This window comes from Rattus norvegicus, chromosome 13 (genome assembly GCF_021556685.1).
Source record: "Rattus norvegicus strain SHRSP/BbbUtx chromosome 13, alternate assembly SHRSP_T2T, whole genome shotgun sequence".
In the NCBI taxonomy this organism is placed as follows: Eukaryota; Metazoa; Chordata; class Mammalia; order Rodentia; family Muridae; genus Rattus; species Rattus norvegicus.
This window is the reverse complement of record NC_141546.1, coordinates 85,229,309-85,249,779: the sequence shown is the minus strand read 5'-3', so window position 1 is coordinate 85,249,779 and position 20,471 is coordinate 85,229,309. Positions and strand designations below refer to the sequence as shown.

The window sequence follows — 20,471 nt, the reverse complement described above, 5'->3', positions numbered from 1 at the left end:
ACAGCCATTTACCTGTGGTCCACTCAGTAGCTCCATTACCTAAAAGCCATTAAGCTCTTAGGGAAAGGGAAGCAGGCTACAGAGGCTGAGTCTGTGGTCTGTAGATAGAAAAAAACATGGTGGTTGGCCTTGGTGTCTGGGGGCCACTCAACAAATGCATAGATCCGTCAGTGCTGAGTATTTCAAGCTATGTTCTTTAGAATAGCCAGATAGGATGGAAATAAGCAGAAGGGGACACCAGGGTTGCTTTGGGAAGACTATCCCTCTTCAAATTAGATGGCAGCTAGCCAAGGGGCCACCCACAAACCTTCCCGCCTGGGGTCTTCCTTTCTTTCGGTATGGATAATGCTAACAGCCTAGGTTTACAGTTCTTATATGCCTTTCCTGCCCCACAGGGAGCAGCTGGGCTCTGTAATGCTTCTTTGCTTTGTCCCTTCGCTTCTTCACATCCTTAACACAGCAGCCCCAGCCAGCCACCCACATCAGCAGAGGAAGTCCTTGTACTTGGTTGAGAATTCTATGAATAGGCACTGAAAAGGACAAGAGGCTGACCTTACATAACGTCTACCTTCAAAGAACTCATGTGTCTGCTTTTGAAGAGCTTATATGCTGGTTGCAAGGAGGAAAAAGAACCTTATTAAGTGTAGGAAGTAATATCTATATAGATATATAGATATATATAGATATATATAGATATAGATATATGTATACATATATAATTATTGTAAAGCTAGCCTACTTCAGGCTATGATAGTCAACAGGAGGTCTTATTTGAAATAGAACTGTAGGATATTTCAGATGGATTAGGGACTATGTAGGAATTTGGGGGTAGTAATTGCTAAGTCCAAGTATAGATGTGGGAGAACTAAGTATGCTCAAGGCAGGCAGAATACAGCAAAGCACTGAATCATTGCAGCAAATCGGTGATTCTTTTGTCTTTTTATTTTTAAAGTGAAAGGGTTTGCTCAATAAAATGTTACATGGGATGCCTACATATAAATGCCAGGACCGCAGCTTTGGTTGAAGAGCAGGATGGGGAGCTGAGGTATGCGTGCTGAGGTCTCCGCCCCATGGCGTCTTTGGGATCCCTTATCACATGAAGGACACAGCATGGAAGACACACGTTATAGGGAACTGCTCGGTGAGACAGAACTTATTTGGATCCCGTGGCAGTGTTAGGTATCAGTTTTAATCCTCTTGTTTCGGCAGTGGGTGATGGGAGCATCTTCAGTCAAGTCTTAAGATGTAGTGTTTTAGCGAGATTAAAATGGGGGAGTGCCCTTTCTTCTGACACCAGCATGATTCATAGAATATCCCCCAAGGTGCAGTCAAAGGAGGGTGGCTACTTTTTCACACAGAGATCCAATTATGTGTGGCTAGAATAACTCATGTGGAGACGCTAAGGGCCAAGTCGGTGAGCGCTAGTTGCTGTTAAATAAGATAACAAAATGGTGGTGCTCTGGAAGCTATTAAAGATCATCTGCTTCAATGGCTAAATTATGTGAGGCTTAGTATGGTGCTGATGTGGCAGAATGAGGGAGAATAGTGGCTTTCGAATGCGAGAGACCAGTCCAGCCCCGTTTGTGCTGGTTCCCAAGGCTCGAGCTCGGCTCTGCATCTGTTACCATGGGCAACCATCTCTCTTGCCTTTCACACTGGTAACTTTCATGATTTCTTACACCGATTCTGTCTTAATCGGCTTGCGCGCGATAACAGAGCACCATAGGTAGGGTTGTTCAAAGGGCAAGCATTTATTTCTCATAGCCTGGGCAGGAAGTTTCCTGACAGCCAGCATAGGTGATCCTGGTGTGGGCCCTCTTATTGGAGGCCACCTTCTTGCAGTCTCCTCACATGGCTTCTTCTCAGCCTAGTGTTCCTCCTCCCTCTCCTTCCCTTTCCCCACCCTTCAATGACACCAAGGGGGCTGTTGGCCTCAGACTTCTAGTCCTCCTGCCTCTGCCTCGAAAGTGGTGGGGTAGGATCACGAATGTGCAACCGAGCCCAGTTTCTCAATCAAGGGCTTAGGAGGACGCCAGTCCGATCCTTAAGAACCCCTCTCCCCACACTTAGTCCAAATCCAGTTATATTCCAAATTTCCCACTTCCTTGAAACTAGGCCATAAGCATGGGAATCGGAAGGAACACAAAAGCCTGTACCCTGAAAAGCAGCTTCTCTCTCGTCTGGTGCGTATGTGCTTGCGTGCGCATGCGCGCGCGTTTGTAGACCAGGAAGGCCATTCTTCGTTGTGTGTTCTGGAACGCTGTCCGATGTATGGAGCACTCTTAAGTTCAAGACCCCATACCGTCTGAGCTCCATGAAATAAAGCACAGATACCTGGCAGGAGAAACATGTGCAGAGACAGCTAATGGAAGAGACTGTGTGACAAAGGACTGCATACACCAGATTACGCCCTTTCTCTCCAGCCTATGATCGCCCGATGACTTCATCAGCTTCGACCCTGAGGACCTTCCATCCACAGTCTGCCAAGACACACACACACACACCCATCTATTATTTAGCATGCCCTTTTGTCTGAGCCATACCTCTGTAAGCATTTGACCCAGGCTAGGTGAGGAGGCAGAGGTGTTCAGAAACCAACCGGTCTGTCCAGTGTTGCTATGAAACAGAACCTAGGTGCGTGAGCTCTCTGCCCAGGAGAACGAGACTGGACAATTGCTTATATACATGGAGATGATAGAGTTTTATTTTTTTTTAATATAGAGCCTCAGGGTCTACAGAGATGTGTCCAGACCTGACTGCAACTCCACAAAATAATAGTGTATAGGCAGAATGGCTCAATGGCTGCCCACAGAGGGCGAATAATTATACCTGAGTAGCAGAGTGTCTTGATGACCCTCAGTATGCTACGGCCCCTCCCCAGGGATCTTGTCCCTACCTGATTGGACTGCAAATGTGCCAGAGAGAGCCCAGTGTCCAGGGGCCTTCCCCCATCTTCTTCAGGGAGACTGTACAGACCCTTACTTGACCTCGGGGACAGCAAGTCCAGAATTGTCACTGTAGTTTCTGCTATGGGGAGCAGATGCTCTGCAGTTTATGCTAAGATGGGCGGTCTGGGCCCTTCCGGAAGAATAGGAAGGGGTTGGAAGGGACTCCCAATCCCAATGCGGCCCAGCCAATCTTCATTTTGTTTTTGAAGCTGACACAGTAAAATTGATTTTATGGCTGTAGTTTTGGAAATTTTCATCTTTGAGTCATATAACCACCCCCACTGTCAGACTACAGAACATTGCACCATCCTTAAAATGTCCCCGGTGCTGTCACTAGGTAGTCATATCTTTCTCCTTCCCCTAATCCTTAACATTTGCTGGCCTTTGGTTTCTTTGGTTTTTGGAAGTCTTCATCTCAGATTTAAAGATATATATATATAGTTTCTGTCACAGAGTATTTTTGCCTGCATTCATGTGTAGCACATGTGTACCTGATGCCCGTGAGGTCAGAAGAGGCCATTGGATCCCCTGGAACTACACCTTGGATGGCTGTAAGCCACCATGTGGGTGCTAGGAGCCAAGCCGCTGGTTCTCTGAGAGAGCAGTACATGTTCTTAATGCTCAGTTCTCACTCCAGCCCCATGCTAACCTATTTTCATTGTAGTTTTGTTCTTGGGAGAATGTCAGCCAGAATCATGCAGAATGTGATCTGTGGAGACTGGCTTCTATCAAACAGCACAATGTCTTCAAGATATATTATGCTTTCTAATAGTTATATCAATAGTTCTATCCTGTTTTGTTAAAATATTTACATGTGAACCAATTCACTTGTAATTTTCTATAGTTATTCTATGCCATCCATGAACTACAGAGTTTCCATTTTATAATATAACAAATATTTTAAAATTTTGAGACAGAGTCTTATTATAGTGCCCAGTCTGACCTTAAACTTGTGATTCTCCTGCCTCAACTTGCTGCATATTGGGGTCACAGATATGCAAACAATGACTCATGGGTAAAATCTGACCCATTGCCCTTTTTATAAAGTTTTATTGGTACATGGCCACATTCGTTTATCTGTCATTGCCTGTTGTTCCTTACATGTCTCTGTGGCAGACTTACATAGCCACAACAGAGAAAACATGGCCCTCGGTGCATAAAGTAACAATTTCACTAGGAAAAAAAAATTGCTGGTTCTAATAGCTGTGGCTGGTACCAGGCGTGCATCGGAATGGACACTTTGCTGTGGTTAAAACTGAGCCTTAGAGCTAAGGAGATAATAATTCACTTATGTCTGCTATATAAGAATGAAGCTGTCAGTTTGGATACCCAGCACCCACATGAACAGCTGGAGGCAACAAACATGCAAATTAGGTGGGTCCCTGCAGCTCATTGGCCAGCCGGGCTAGTAGTCATGCATGCCTCTGCACACACACACACACATACACACACACACACACACACACACACACAAAATACTTACATGCACACACCTATAGGAACATGTACATTAACCTCTACATAGAAAACAAAGGATACTGATGTTTTTCCCACTCAAACATGTTTTTTGCCAGGACCATGGGTTACCCTAGGAATTTGGGGCATGTAAAATCTGGTCTAAGCTTGGAGCAGCGTAGGTGAGGGGCTGAGGGGAGGTCATATGTAGTGCATTGCATCAGCTGTGAGAATGGAGAGAGACAAGGACTACCGAGTGATTAGACAACCCCTTCTTGGTTTCTGTGGGCCTCTGTAACGTTCATTGCTCTTGGTCCTCAGACTTAACTGCATATTAAATTTACCCTGGAAGTTAAAAGATCTTCCTAGCACCCCGGCTATGTTGTATAAACCATTTATTTCAATCAAAATGTTTGGGAGTGAATCTGGATGAGAGCATTTTATGTTTCCCACGTGGCTCCAGGGCTTCGCATACCTTGAGAATGTTTGTCCCTTTGACCCCACGAAAGTGTCGCTGCCTGCTGGCATTAGATCAGTCCTGTACTTTGGGTGAAGCCTCTACTCTGAAAACCCGTGATAGGAATTCTCCTATCTTCACCGTGTGTGTATTAGAGCTGAATGAGTTTTATCATGCGTTAGAGTTTAACTTTTGGCTATTTCTGAGAAAGAGCTTGTACTGAATGTTTCTATCACTTGACATATTGAAGTATTCTAATGCCTGGAATCATCGAGTGTTAGCAGCCAACAGCTCTAGAGCCTTGCTACTCAGAGCTGGATCTCACAGTGTCAGTGTCATTGAGGCCTTGCTAGAAATTAAGGGTCCTTGAATGCCCTCAGTCCTGCAGAGCTCACTCAGAAGGGCCTCAAGAGTTGGGAACACAACTGTAAAGAATGGGATAAGTGGGTGCTTGGTGGTGAGGTGCATACCGGTTGGAATGGAAGAAACTGCTTTTCAGAGACGCCATTATTCTCTTGGAAGCAGAATGACTGACAAGTGTTTTGACTTCTAACATCCTTCTAATTTTATTATTGTCCTCCTTGTAATTTCCCTGGCATCTCCTTAGAATCCTCCCTGCATCCTCTCTGCAGAGGTGAACCTGGGTGTTCACCGAAGACTCCATTCTTCCTCCTGTCTCAGTCTCATGCCTGGAACTCTCAAGATCCTGAGAGATGAGCAGAATCTATTCTCTTACCTCTCTCTTACCTTCAGTTGTAGGGGGAGCCAACATTTCAGGGACTCGAGGCTTTAAAAGGAGTCCCAGTGACTGCCTGGCTTCTGTCTTCTTTCCTGGTTCTCCGGTGCAAGATGCATAGTGCATCCTTTGTGCTCTTGTGTGCTGCCTTTATTGAAGACATTGCTACTTTTTCCAGCCCTGGGATTTAGAGACCGCTTTCCTCATCCTGCTTCTCAGCCTATAACTAAATGTTTGATACATGTTCCTGCTCTTCCCTGGATTTCTTGTTTCCAGTGTCATTCCTTCTAAGTCCTCAGTGCTGGTGCCAAGAACATGTTCAACATCTTCCTCTCTATTTTTTTTCACTCTCTAAACACCCTTAAGCACGATACTCCCTCCTACTTCCAGGATCGAGCCACACTTCACATTTCCTCCCCATCCACATCCTTTCCCTCCCTCATCTTTGTTTCTTGCTCTGAGGACCACATAATGTCACCAGATCCCTTCATGTCTTTGTCTCTGCACATGTACCTTCATTTCTCCATGTGCCCTTCCAACCTACCAGGGTTCTGATGTTTGTATTTCTCCAGGATGTTTCTGAGATGCAGTCTAAACCAGTTCACTTGCCTTGTAAAAAAGAGGATGCTACCCAGAGAGGTCCGAGGACTTGTCAAGGTTGCATAAAGCAATACAAACGCTCGCTCGCTATGAAATTCACATTAGGGTTCAGTGTGGCTCTGTCTTAGAACTTCATGAAAGTTTTTCCATTTAACTCCCTCAGGTAAGTGTGGGCTGAGTGTGGTGAATGTTGAGAGATCCCTGAGATCATAAAACATGCCTTTTAGAGGGAGAGGGAGGAAAAATCAAACTTGAGAGACGGGAGGATCCATCATTTGTCTCGTAACCATGTTTTTTTTCCTGAGGAAGAAAATCTTAAATCGTGACTCCACTGACTCCTGGGAAATGTTTATTCTTCCTGCTGTGTGAGCCATGCTGCCCTATGAGCAGTGTTGTGCCCCCACCACAACCCGTCTGAAAGACAAGCTTGATGTCTCAGCTTCCGACTGTGTGATACATCATGTTAACCAGTTAAAGAAAAGGCTGACCTACAAATCAGAAGAGAATGACAGAATTAGTTAGGGTTGTTAACTGTGTTATGGTTTTAGATTGTCCTCTGTCTCCACCTCCGATTTCACTTGAAGAAAGGTGCTCTAATACAGCAGCCTCTCCCTATGGCTCAGCCATATGACCATGGGAGAAAACCTGAACATCTGTCCGAACACGTGCACACTTTTGTTTTTTTCTCACCAGTCCCTGAACCAAGGACTACTGCAACTGTTTCACAGCATTTACATTTGCATAATGGATTATAAATCACCCAACGATGATTTAAAGTATGCCAGAGGACGTGCAAAGGTTATGTGTACATGTTACACTGTTCTATACAAGGGACGTCAGTCTTTGTGGGTTTAGGGTATCTGCAGAGGATCATGGGTCAACCCCTTCAGAGTGAGGGATGTCTGTCCTTGTTTCTAATGGGTGGTGGGAGTCGCTAGAAGGAAAGGCAACTTGAAAGCAATGGGTTATTTTTAGACTGGTACTTACCTTGTTTCATAGATCAGTCTGTCAGGTCCTCAATCATTTGGGATAGCTGCTCGGTTCTCCATGACCTGTCAACATGCTCCTAGCCAGGGAAAGAAAGCAATGGCTGTATTCTAGGGCATGTCTTGTCTCTCCTCTACAGGGAACAGCTGTCACTCTGGACCTCCCTTGAGTACACAGCCCAAAATTGCCTGTGCTCCAGGCTGCCGCTGCCTTTTCCTCTGAGGCTCTGCTCAATTTGCCCTCTTCCATCATTCCGGTCTCTTGATGCTGTGAAAATGCCTCCTACCCATAAAGCACCTGTGTTTGGACAAACGTCACCCCTACCTTCTCAGTCTTTCAGACAGCCACAAACTTGACTGCTTCCTGCCTGGAAGCCATCTATGTTCAGAAGGTCCTTTTACTGTGTTTTCCTGACCTTATTAATATTCTGTACTTTCCCCAGGTTATTGGCATGTGTTCCTGAGTATTGAAGATGGTAGAAAAGCAGCAAAAGAAACGAGGTCAGGCTGTGCTATGAGGGTAGGAAGAGAAATGGGCAGGACAATATGGCTTCCCACCTAGGACCCTAGAAACGTCAGTGGTCCCATAATTTCCAATGAGGTCCTCTTCCTCTTTTTGCTTCCTGTTTCAAGATAGGGTTTCATATACATCAAAGAGCTCGTTAAACATACACTGAATGAATGGAGATGTTAATGAATAATTTTATTTCCTTGAGGAATGGTATGGAGCTAGTGAAAAAGACAGATGTCAGGCAACATAAAAGACACAAAGCTAAGCATCAAGAGATGTGAGTTTTCTGCAGAGGGAAGTCTTTTATTGACCTTGGATACCAGCTTTCTTCATCTGTGTGAGGAAAGCCTTGGTCAACATTTGTGAATCAAAATGATTCAAACATAAGTTTCCCCTAAGAACTTTTTAAGTGAGGTCTTACAACCTACAAAAGGTATGAGACTATGTGTGTGCACGCATACATGCGTTTATGCACAGTACCAGACACCTGCCCTCCAGCAGGATTTTCTTTCAGAGTCTTTGTCGTGATTTTAGCAGCCTTTGGTTTAGAGACTGGATGATGGCAAACCACAATGGTCCTTCCTTAAGAATTTGTTTTAGCTGTTACAATAATAGGTAGTAATAATAATGAGTAGTATAGATGTGACCCATTACATTGATTTCTTCCAAGACAGCTTTTTTTTTTATGCTTAGGTATATACCTCAATCACTATGTTAAAAGCCTGTCAGAAACATCTTAAAGGAGGAAAGGGTTATTTTGGTTCAGGGCCTTAGTGATTTTAGTCCATGGCCAGCTGGGTCTCTACTCTGGGATTGAGGCAAAGCTGACCACCACAGCAGGGAGCATGTCGTAGTGGTAAAGGTGAGAGGTTTGCTTACAGACCTAGTGATACAAGCACAGTTGATGTCATGGGCAAAGGGAGGTGACCCTTCTGGACCAACTGAAGACAGCTGTGGGCAGGTTGTAAGCGATCATCTGAGATAGCTATGAGAAGGATCACCTAAGTGTCCTCCGGACCTGTCATGGCTGGCGTGAAGTCTCTAGGTGCCATTGCAGAGTGTCTGGGTGTCAGTGATGGTGCAGTGATGGTGCTGTGAATCCTGTGACTGGAATACACAAGTCCCTTGGGACACCAGTGGGTGTTGAAATTTCTTCCCTGACATCAGTGGGCTAGACTGGAGTCCCTATAACATCAGGTTTTTTTTTTTTTTTTTCAGTTTCATTCCCGTTTTTCCCCTTTCTTTACCTTTTATCCCCCATGCTGAGGATTGAACCCAATGACTTACACATAGTGTTCTGCCACTGATCTACCTCTAGCCTTTAGACTCCAACTTGGAGCAATCCTCCTGCCTCTGCTTCTCAAACGCTCAATTACAGTTGTATGCCACCAGGCCCTGATTCTTGGTCCTTCTGTTTTCTTGAGACTAGGTCTTACTACGAGCTTAAGTCTGCATAAACTTAATGTGTTACCCAAGACAGCCTTGAACTTGTGATTCTCCTTCCTCAACCCGCTTCCCCTCTCAATCAGAAAGTTTTGTAGTCAGCCAACATGATGGGTTCTGTGCAAACAGTGGAGCTGAATTGGTGAGTGGTGCTGACCCGGGGGCTTTAGAAATGGCGAAAGTCTCTTTTTACAGTCCTTGACTTGGGAATCCAGAAGATAACAGCAGAGTATCAAGTTGACTCCCTTTAACTGGTCAACTGGCCAGACATGGAGGAACCGTCCAACAGTGCTCAGTCAAACAGTAGAGCTCTCTGCACCTGACAGCTTTCACCCCTCAGAGCTCTAACATGAAATTAACTTTATTTACATTCACCCAATATGTAACCTCAGTCAGATATACTTACAGAGGAAAAAAAAAATGTGTCTTTTAGACATGACTGAGTCCTTGTGTCTTACCACCATTCACATTCGAAACAAAAGAAAAGCAACATTGGTCTCTATACCAGATCCCCAAAGGAGCACCCCTGAGATTGGCTCTGACTTCTTTTCTGCTGTTTGTTGTTGTTGGGTGTCTTGTTTATTTGCAATGTATGGTTTAGAACTTGACGCTCGATCTCCTTGGTTTTCAGAGCTGATCTGTAATTCTATATGCCATGAAAATGAAGACTATCCTTTTATAACCTTTCTGCTAAACGCTCTTTTAAGGATTTTGAAGATTATAGAAACTATTATTTATATGTAGTTTTGTTCTCTTAAAATAATGAAAAGTTGTAACTTTTTATTAGACCGCTGAAAACTCTTGCTCCATCAGAACTGTTCAGTCTCTCAAGTGTGAAATGGAAACCTTGTAGGGACTGAGCCCAAACTCCAAGCCTAGGGAGTAGCTAGTTTTCCATATCTGCCTCTGGCTGATGTAAGTTGTGCTGGTGTTGAGGCTGATAGAGAAAAAAATCAATTCCTCTTTCTGGCTCTCCCAAGTCCTCATAGACTTACTGTCCACAGAGCAGATTTGGCGGCTGCTTCAGCCCGCATCTTACTGGTGGTTCTAAGATTTGTTATAACTGAACCCTAGAGACCACCAAACCACACAACAGTGTCAGGGCCATGGCTCTCGGGCCTCTGTCTCTCAGGTTCTCATTTCATATGTACAGACGGTCATCAGCGGCCTGTCGCTGTCCTTACTGGCTCTCACTGAGCCCTGTTAAACTTAAGGGTCTTAAACTTGGTGTATTCCCCATGGTGGCCTTGAACTTGTGAGCCTGCTTGTCTAGTCATGGCAGGTCTAAAGTTTTTCGTTTGCATTGAGCATAGACGGGCACTCAGCCACACACTGTGTAGCCAGAGACTGTTTAAAGACGAGCGGGTCCTGTTTGTTTCATTTGCTGGTTTGTTGCTTTTTCAGTGTCACTCTGCATCCCTGGCCCGGCTAGGACTCCCTCTGTAGCCCAGACTGATTTTTAACTCACCCTCTTCCTACCACAACCTCCAGACGTAATTACTGCCCAGCTAGGTTGGTGCTTACAAAAGTCCTCATGGCATGGTTTAGCATCCATGCTGTCAGTTAACTTCCAGAGAGCTTATTTTGCCCTTGTATACAATGCCCTCTTTTCTTATGTGGATAACTACTGTTCATTGTGTCTGCTCACTTGTTTGACCTTTGTGTATCACCCTGCTGGGGCCTGGTGCTGTGTTCTTGCATAAAAATATATGTAAATCATGTTTCTTGCTCTCAAGGAAGGTATGACCTTTGCTAGAAATCAGTAAGCAAACACCTACATTGGGTGGTGAATAGAGGCTCGCATTAGCTGTAATAACTGAGTGGGTGGTGCAGCTCTGTGGGGGCCTGTGATAAAGGGCACCAGCCTGAAGAGTCTGTCCATGGGAGCCTGAGCTTGTCCTTTGGGAATAAGGATGGCTTGGCCATCGGATGGTGCGGGAGAGCATTCTAGGCATGGGGATTTTCTCAGTTAGAGTTTTGCTGCTGTGAATAGACACCATGACCAAGTCAACTCTCATAAGGACAGCGTTTAATTGGGGCTGAATTATAGGTTCAGAGGTTCAGTTCATAATCATCAAGGCGGGAGCATGGCAGCATCCTGTCAGGCATGGTGTAGGCGCGGCTGAGAGTTCTACATCTTCATCTGAAAACTGCTATGAGGAGACTCAGTTCCAGGCAGCTAGGATGAGGGTCTCAAAGTTCATACCCACAATGACCTACCTACGCAAAAAAGGCCACACCTCCAAATAGTGCCACTCCCTGGACTGTGCATACTGCACCACATGGATTAACAGGTGTAATTATGTGGAAGGGTGGAAGTGGGTGACATGTTTGCCTTGCATGGTGGGTACAGAAATACTCTTCAGCGAGTGGGGTAAGGTGGACTCTCTTGGACAGATTTCTGTTTGCAATATGAGGGTTTCAGTCTTTTGTCTTTGAGAGATATTTGGAGGTCTGTTAGGGGAATGCGCTTACTCTGTACCCTGGACACCTAGCCAGCCAGATTACCCAAATCAATCCTGACAGTCCATGGTGTAACAGATGTCTCAGCTAGATCGTCGTCATACCTGGGTTTGTGTCCTTGAATTGTGGTAAAGGATGTATACCAAAAATTACTATCTTAGCCATTTTTAAATGTAAAATCGTGCAGGGATGAGTATTGTTGAACAACAGTCACTGTCACCAACCAGTTCCAGGTGTAAGCTTGGAATACACACACACACACACACTCACACACACACACACAGAGCATCACACACACACAGAGCATCACACACACACACACACACTCACACGAGTTTGTTTCAAAAATACTTCCAAATTAACAAAACTCTCTGAAGCTGAACCCATAATGTACTAGCTCCCTACTTTCCCCACCTCAGTTCCTAGAATCAACCCCACTGCCATCTGCATTAAAAATTTGATAATCCTGGACACTTAATAAGGGTGGACTCACAAAATAATTGTGCTTTTGTAACTAGTTTATTTCACTTAGCACAGATGCCTTCTCTTTAAGACTGAATAGCATTCTTCTGTCTACATGAATAACATTTGGTGTGTCCATTCATCCATCACCAACACGGTCACTTCCAACTTTTAACTATCATGAATGGTGATGTTATGGACGTGGCTGCACTTGGCTTACTCTCAGTAAGTATAGACGTCTTTCATGAAAACCCTTTATGTTATGGTCATCTCTTCAGGGGTATTCACCATAGAGATGTGCTCATGTTCAGAAAAGCAAAACTATAGGCAGAGTAAATGACTGGAAGCACTTTCAGAATTTACCAGCAAAATCCCCACGCTTGGGTCTGGGGAGATGCTCAGTGGGTAAAGTGCTAGCCGTCCATAAAATGCTAGCTGTCCAAGCCTAAGGATCTGGGTTCAGATCTCAAGCACTCAGATACAAAAGAGAAGAAACAGAAAACATGTAAGTTCACGTCTGTAAGTCCAGTACTGACTAGGGAGGTAGAGCCAGGAAGATCCCTGGGACTTGCTGGCTAGCTAGTCTCACTGAAACAGTGAGCTCCAGGTTCTGTCGCAAAACAGTCAGGAGGCAGGGGCAGGAGGATCTCTGTAAGTTCGAGGCCAGCCTGGTCTACAAAGTGAGTTCCAGGATAGCCAGAACGATTGTACAGAAAACACTCTCTCTCTCTCTCTCTCTCTCTCTCTCTCTCTCTCTCTCTCTCTCTCACAGACACACACACACACACACACACACACACACACACACACACACACACACACACACACTCCTTTGGCCATTTACAGAAAGCAAATCAGTCTTCTCCTGGCCGCTCAGCCAGTTATGTTTGCCTTTACAAACACATGAACGCCGACCCTTCAGCAGCCCATGGCTTACATCCGTAGGAAGGAGAAGGGCCAAAGTATTTCTTATCAAGGTGACCTAAGAAGTGAAAAAAATATCATCTGTTAAAAACAAATTCAGTATTATCATCCATGGATTCTTCAGGGAGCAGCACGTTGCTGTGATATCTACAGATGAGTATGTGTGGAGTGTCTAGTAGCCGTAACCCTGTCCCTGGCTCTGAAGTCGCTCTATGACCTCTCTTTCCAGTGTCACTTTGTTCTTTCAGTAGCTGTCAATCTCAGCTGCTTCACTTGCCCTGCTGCTGCCCTGCTTCCTGACTACCTGTCCTTCCTCAGCTACCTGGACTGAGACCAGGACACATGGTTTTAGGAGGCAAGTCTAGGAATCCAGTAGGTTCTCAGGAACCAGAAGGAGGCAGCTGTGGTTTCTAGCCAGTGTTCTTATTCCTGAGGGCTTCCTCTTGACTCCTTTTTTAAAGAAGATTTATTCATTCATTCATTCATTTATTTAATGTATGTGAGTACACTGTCACTATCTTCAGACACACCAGAAGAGGGCATCAGACCCCATTCCAGATGATTGTGAGCCACCATGTGGTTGCTGGGATTTGAACTCAGGACCTATGGAAGAGCACTCAGTGCTCTTAACCGCTAAGCCATCTCTCCAGCCCCTTCTTGATTCCTTTTGATGTCAAGCCAGCTTCTCCCTCCTGGGCCTCCCTGCCTGACACAACACACTAAATTCTAGGGCCTTTATCCCAATACAAGATCCCAAGTCTGTTTGTGAACCTCAGACACCTTCCTTTAGACATTCCAGTGTGGTTAGTGGTCCAGGACTTCGTATTGTTTGGTTCCCTCAAATGTTAGGTCCTAGGGGTTTAATGTGGCCAGCAAAGCGAATGTGTCAAACAGTCCGGCCACAGTGGGTGGAGGGCCAGGCCTGTTGGCGTGTACTGTGATGCTGGCTGGAGCCGCGGCTGGTGGCACCAGCAACTGTGTTTGCTCTTCAGCCCCTGGCAACTCCTGAGCACATTAGATTCCTGTCTCAAGGAACACAGATGCTTCCTCCGAGCCAGCTTACCCACGCAGCACTTACTTGAGAGCGGCAGTGTCTGGGAAAAAGGAAGACTTGATTCTGAGAGCCCCTTCCCTCTCTCTTCCCCTGGTCACTCTGTTATCCTCCTCTCCTCTCCTCTCCAAATCCATTCGTTTCCCCGCTAATGGGCATGAAAGCCAGCCTGTCTACGGGAAGTGTGATTGCCCTGTAAAGAAATGGCGTAATGATAAATATTTATGCATTTGGCTTTCATGGCCCGGGTTCCCAGCAGAGGTGCAGCTTCATTCTAAGTCTGCAGGTGGAAAGCAGGTGGGATAATGCAGAGTGTGACAAAGCTCAGAGTGTGACAAAGCTTAGAACCCTTGCCAGCAGCTAGCAGCTGTGCTGGGACCTGGAGGCCTGCTTCCTGCTTCTCCTGTCCCTTTTCGTTTTGGAGCAGTCCAGAGCGTCCTGCCAGCTGTTAGAAGAAGCACCTGTGCTACCAGTGCCACCGTTCTGGGGGAAAATTGGGTCTCTCTTTTTTTGTGAAGTCATTGTGCCTACAGACCTGTAAGAGTCCCGTGTATGGGGGGATAAGTGTGTGCGTGGTGGTGAGGGCAGAGAGTACCTTCCAACTGTAACAGTTTAGTTCTGTTTTGTGGCTTTGTTGTTGTTTACATTTACGTGTGTGTGTGTGTGTGTGCGTGCGCGTGCACATGCACACACATGTTCTTGCATGATCATATGCACATCTGTGCACTTGCAGATGCCGCATAGCACACAGGGAGGTCAGAGGGTAACTTGCAGTAGAGTTTCTTTTCCTCCATTAGGTAGGGTCTGGGAATTGAACCCAGGTTACTAGGTTGATGGCAAGCACCCTAACCACTGAGTCATCTCAAGTCCTGTGCATGTTGTGTGGTTTGTCTTGTTTGCTTCGTTGGCTTTTGTTTATTGTTGTTCTCTTGTGGCTTGCTTTTGTTTGTTTGCCTTTGAGATATGGTCTCTTTAGGTAACGCAAGATGGCTCGGAACTCTTTATGTAGACCAGAATGACCTAGAACTCCGAGGGATCTGCCTGCCCATGCCTCCTGAGTGCTGAGGTTAAAGGCATGGGCACCAGAGTTAGCATATTTGGTTTTGAAGACTGAGGAATTAAAAGACATACCCAAGCATCGAATCACAAACTGGAAAGGTATAGGTAAAATTCAGAAACACAGCAAGGAGCTAGCCAGGTACCTCCTCCTAGGCCTTCAAGATGGATTGTGTTTGGTCCCGGAGAGAGTTAATTCATCAGAAAAGTGATCAAATAGAAAAGACATGTAGCCGACTGCCAGAGTCTTCGTGAAATAGGAGACACCTGTGTTTGGCTTAGCAGGCAATTAATTATCTAGAATTGGGGCTCTAGGTGGGGAGATGCTCAATGCGCTTGACCTTGAAAGCGTGGAAACCTGCGTTTGATCCTCACAACCCATGTAAAACAGACAGGCATGGTGGCATGTGCTTGTAATCCCAGCACTTAGGAGGTAGAGCCATCCCTGGGTTTCACTGGCCCACCAGCCAGATCAGCAAGTTCCGGGCCAACTGCAAGGCCTCCTCTCAAAAAACCAAGGCAGCTCTCTCCGGAGGAATGAAGTCTGAGGTTGACTGCTGGTCTTCACACGCATGTGTACACACGGGCACCCACACTTATTCATACACACCCAAACGGAATAAAATTCAAAGTAGAGGAAATTACATAGTGCTTGGCAGAAGTGGGTACTTGGTATTTCTGCTTTAGTTTTGTTGCTGTAAAAGAGAAAAAAAGCAAGTATGTAAGAGAATGTGAACGGGAGGAAACCAAAGACAAAAGCAGTTGAGACTGACCTCCAGGGGCCATGTTTTACCTTTCCCTGGGTCTTTCTAGCTCTTGTGCCCTTAGCTTCTGCCAGAGTTTATTGGCATGCCTCTTTAGCATGAGAGTGGCTTCAGGAACATCCCTAACTTTCAGGACTTGTTCAGAAAGGAGTGCAGCTGGAAGGTGTGTTTATTCAAGTTCAAGTAAGCGGAGGTAAACGCAGGCGTGGTCAGGAACTGTGGCTGGTTCGCCTCTCCTGGTCGGCGGAAGGCCAAAGTCAGCTGTATTATGAATTGCCAAGGCTGTTTTCTTACCCAAGGTCATTTTAGTTCATCCAGTCTGCAGCTGAGCAGAATGCTGCAGTCCAGAGAGAAATGGAATTGGAGTCCTTCTCCAGGTGCCTGCTAAGCAGAACCAGTCCTACCCACTACCGGGACTCATGCTTCAGAGCCAGAGGGCACTGTTATGAACCTGAGATCCAGTCCCAAGCTGGACTCCATCTCACCCTTTCACACACATACCACCCTCTTCTTTCCTTTCATTCTCCATTAGATTCCGACTGAAATAGACTTTTGCTCTCTCCAGTGGAATTGCTACCTGGGTTTGTCCTTCTTCCATGCACCTAGGATAAGAAGGAGACCAGGGTAGACTGATTGGGGCTAGGGGAATGGGGCCATCAGACGAGAGATGTAGGGTGTTGACACCTAGAGTTTATTGAGCTGTGATCTATAATGTGTGCTGATAATAGAAAGAATGACATACGACCTTGTCTAAAGGAGTAGGTAGTTAACAGCTATCAGCATTGTATGCAGAACAACAGAATGATTACCAAAAATTTGGTGGAAGGGACAGACTGCAGATAATAGTGACGTGTTTGTTTGCTTATATTTGTTATTTGTATGTTTACATGTATATGGAAGTCAGAGGACAACTTTATGGAGTTGGTTCTCTCCTTCCATTTTTATGTGCGTACCAGGATGGAACTCAAGTCACCAGGTTTGCTCCGTCAGTGGCTTTAGAAGCCCAGTCTGGCTTCAGTTTGTTCTCTAACATAGGAATGCCTTTGGTTTCTGCTTCCCCTGCCTCCAGCTCCCAAGTACTGAAACCAAAGCTCTGCACCACCACACCTCCTGCATGGCAGGCCAGCACTATTCCAGTCGAGCCACATCCCCACCTTGAAATCCCTCGAGATCCGAGTGCTAGAGGGCATGGCCAGGGATGGAAGGCTCTGTCTGGTTCTGGTAAGGTTTTCAATGTGGGTTATGTCATCCTTCCAGTGGGATAGATGACTTAGATTCCTATCAACATACTCACTGTTGAGATCATTGACTTTTAGGAGCTCATCAAGGAACTAGGGGCCTGTAGCCAGGCCCAGATGGTGGCATGGTAGGAGGTCTTGGCTCTGGGTCTGAGGTTACTGATTACTTACTTTAACCTGTATCATACATGTTTGATTGAGAACTTCCCATGGGAATTGTTTTTATGTGGTGACACTAAGATGGAGACCAAATGGAAATGTTTGTATGTGTTCTTGTTGTTTTGTTTTTTTGAGACAAGGCCTCATCCTGTAGGCAAGGTGAGGCTTGGGGTTCAGTATGTAATTCAGGCTGGCCTCAAACTCATGCCGACCTTCCCTCACCAGCCTCTTGAGTGCTGGGATTACAGGCATTGAGCATCTCAAATGGTTTTACTAAACTGGAGGAGTTCTCAGATTAGGGTTCATTAAGGAAGATGATGAATTAGACCAACTAGAAAAAAACATCTGTACAAGCATTAAAGATGGTTACAATTGGAGAAACATAATGGAAAGACTTGAGGTGTAGGCTGTGTGAGTGTTCTGTAGCAGTGCACACTGGTGGTTGGAAGGACCTGTCCAGGACTTCAAATGTGAAGGTAAAACATGGAGGTGTGAGGCAACATGAGCTGTATGCTACCATTGTTCTGTCCCCCGACCTCCCAATACCTTCCAGCTTGACAGTCTTCAAGGGGAGGTTTAAAGTCTGACTCATAGGTAAAGGGATTTGGAGATGGAACTCCTAGAGAATAATTTAGAATTTTCAGAGTTGTTTTTGGCTTGTTTGTTTGTTCCTTGTATAAAAAGCCCTGGTATGAAGGCCCCTAATCTTCACTGGGAATATAATGGTGTGTGTGTGTATATGTGTGTGTGTGTGTGTGTGTGTGTGTGTGTGTGTGTGTGTGCAGCATTTGGCTAGACACAAGAAGTACTTGCCTGACAGTCATTAAATGGTAGGATGGATTATTGAGAAAAGGTTTTAGTATATAGAGGAGAGTTCCAAAGCATACTGTTGTTTGAATCTCATTGGAATGGCTTAGGTCCTTCTTAGGATGTTTTAGGTCTATTGCTTTGACCTAGGTGATGACCAAGTCGGGGAACTGGTGACTACTTGGGCCCCTGTTCTAACTTCAAGGTTGCCCCAGAACCTTCCCCGCAGTTGTCCATGTGCTCATACCTCCCCAAAGATGCTTGTTATGCCACAGACCGCACAGCCCCGTAGCCCTCGTTGCCAGCCCAGAGGCAGGCTGTGGCTCTGCAGATGGGTTGGTCTAAGCTGAAGCCACTCTTCTGTTCTCTCTTTGCAGTATGAGTTTAAAGCCAAGAATATCAAGAAGAAGAAAGTAAGCATCATGGTCTCCGTGGACGGTGTCAAAGTGATTCTGAAGAAGAAGAAAAAGGTGAGTGGCTGAACCAGAAGCTGGCAAGTGAGGCATGGGATACCTTTCCCTTCTGGGACATTATCTCTTCTTTTAGCTCGAGCAGAGCAAGGCAGAGGCCAGTGGCCCAGTGGGACTTGGGTCTCAATAACTCATAGCCTGTGGGTCATTTCCCAGCATCCTCATCTTCAATGCCTCTTTTCCATTTGAATACCTTTACCTTTAAGTGTGAGTGTGAGTGTGTGTGTGTGAGTGTGTGTGTGTGTGTGTGTGTGTGTGTGTGTGTGTATGTGTGTTGAGATAGGATCTCACTTTGCAGTCTAGACTGGATTTCGATTTGTAGGTCTCCCGCTTCAGCCTCCTGAGCCTGAGAGAACAGGCAGACAATCGTAGCTGGTCTCTCTGAGTCTCCATAGTGGGAAGTACTTCCACATTAAGCGATACATGTAGAGCATCCCTCCCTCAATTGAAATCCCAACTGCTTCAGAATTTGACATTGTTGGGGTGTCATGTCCGTACTCGAAAAGTTTCTGAGGTTGGAGCATTTTAGAGTTCAGATGTTCAAGACTGGTCAAGTCTATAAAAGTAGTCTCAGGTGAGCATCCCCTCCCCGAACCCTCTGAACTGTGAGACTTGCTAGCATTAAATGCAGCTAGAGATCAACCCGCAGTTAGTAACACATTTCAAGCACCTGAGAGGAGACAGCCACCCAGAACAACACTCAGCCCCGCTGCACTGCAGCCCCATTTAAGTGACCCGTGGCTTTCTTTCACAGCTGATGCCACAGGGACATCCTTAGTGCCTCCTCTCTACTCCCACATATCTGCACACTGTGCACAGCCATGGAGAGGGCTAGAGTATCTCCCTCTGGGGAGCTCTTGAGTAAGAGACTTGATGAAGCAAGTGGATGCTTATTAAGTCTCTGGGCTGGAAATTATAAGGGAGATGATGCTCTCTTGAGTAAGATATATTTTTGGAGTCGGTGAAACCAGCACAACTCATGTGCCTGGTTCAGGGAGACTGGTTTCTGTCTTTGTGTTGTTGGATTGCTTGTCTCAGCCTCTCGCACGAGGGGAGTTGGTGGCTCAGCACCCTCCACTGATAAAATCATTCGTGAATATTTCCCAGGTGACAGGATGTGTTCACACCCTTTGTCACAAACAGCCTTTCATCAGCCACTGTGGCCATTTCCTTGGCTAGCGATTTCCTCACAGACTTCCCTCATCTCTTTGCCGGAGGCTGAGTTATTAGTCTTTCAAGCCACAAAATCCAGGCAGGGAGCGTTGTAGAAGAAGCTGGGAAGACCAGAGGAGACTAAGGATGGAGAAGAGTGCTCCAAAATCTATCTCCCGGATGTGCTGTGGTTAAGGAAGTCAGGAACACACTGCAGCCGGGGCTGCCTGCACAAGATCTACACAGAGAAGCAACAGGACAAGAGGGTAGGAAGAGGCCAGTTAGGAAGAAAGAGGAGATCAACAGGAATGGGAAGGAGGCAAGAGAGGGTAACGGGGGTGGTGATGATCACAATATATGGTATATAAGTAAGAAATCATCAAAAATAAAAAAGGAAGAAAAATGCATAATAAATGTATTCCTCTGACTTTAAAAAGTATCAAGACTTACAGTTTTGAAGTTATGACCCTCAGGATGCAAAGTGAAATTGACCAATTCAAGGCGGTAGATGAACCAAGAGTTTCTTCATCTACTCTGAAATAGAATTATCTCCTGGATCAGTGAGTATCCTGACAAGCACCTATTTCCTACCAATTGGAGGCAAACCACATGAGAAGGCAAATCAGTACAGGCTTCTGGGTGGGCACCGAAGTGGACCAGGTCTACCTTTTTTACAGTCAGGAATGGTGGGACTACCCGATGTTGGGTAATGTCCTTGTTGGGGGATACAATCTGTCTTAGTTAGGGTTTTACTGCTGTGAACAGACACCATGACCAATGTAAGTTTTA

The 20,471-nt window shown here is 45.7% G+C and overlaps 1 protein-coding gene across 1 annotated transcript in view; it reads left to right on the top strand.

The window, feature by feature from the left end:
* Nucleotides 1–20,471, top strand: part of Nos1ap (nitric oxide synthase 1 adaptor protein) — a 273,199-nt gene that overhangs the window by 180,061 nt on the left and 72,667 nt on the right. Inside the window, 1 exon segment of the mRNA NM_138922.3 lies at nucleotides 18,438–18,530. Coding sequence (NP_620277.2) covers nucleotides 18,438–18,530 — 93 coding nt within the window.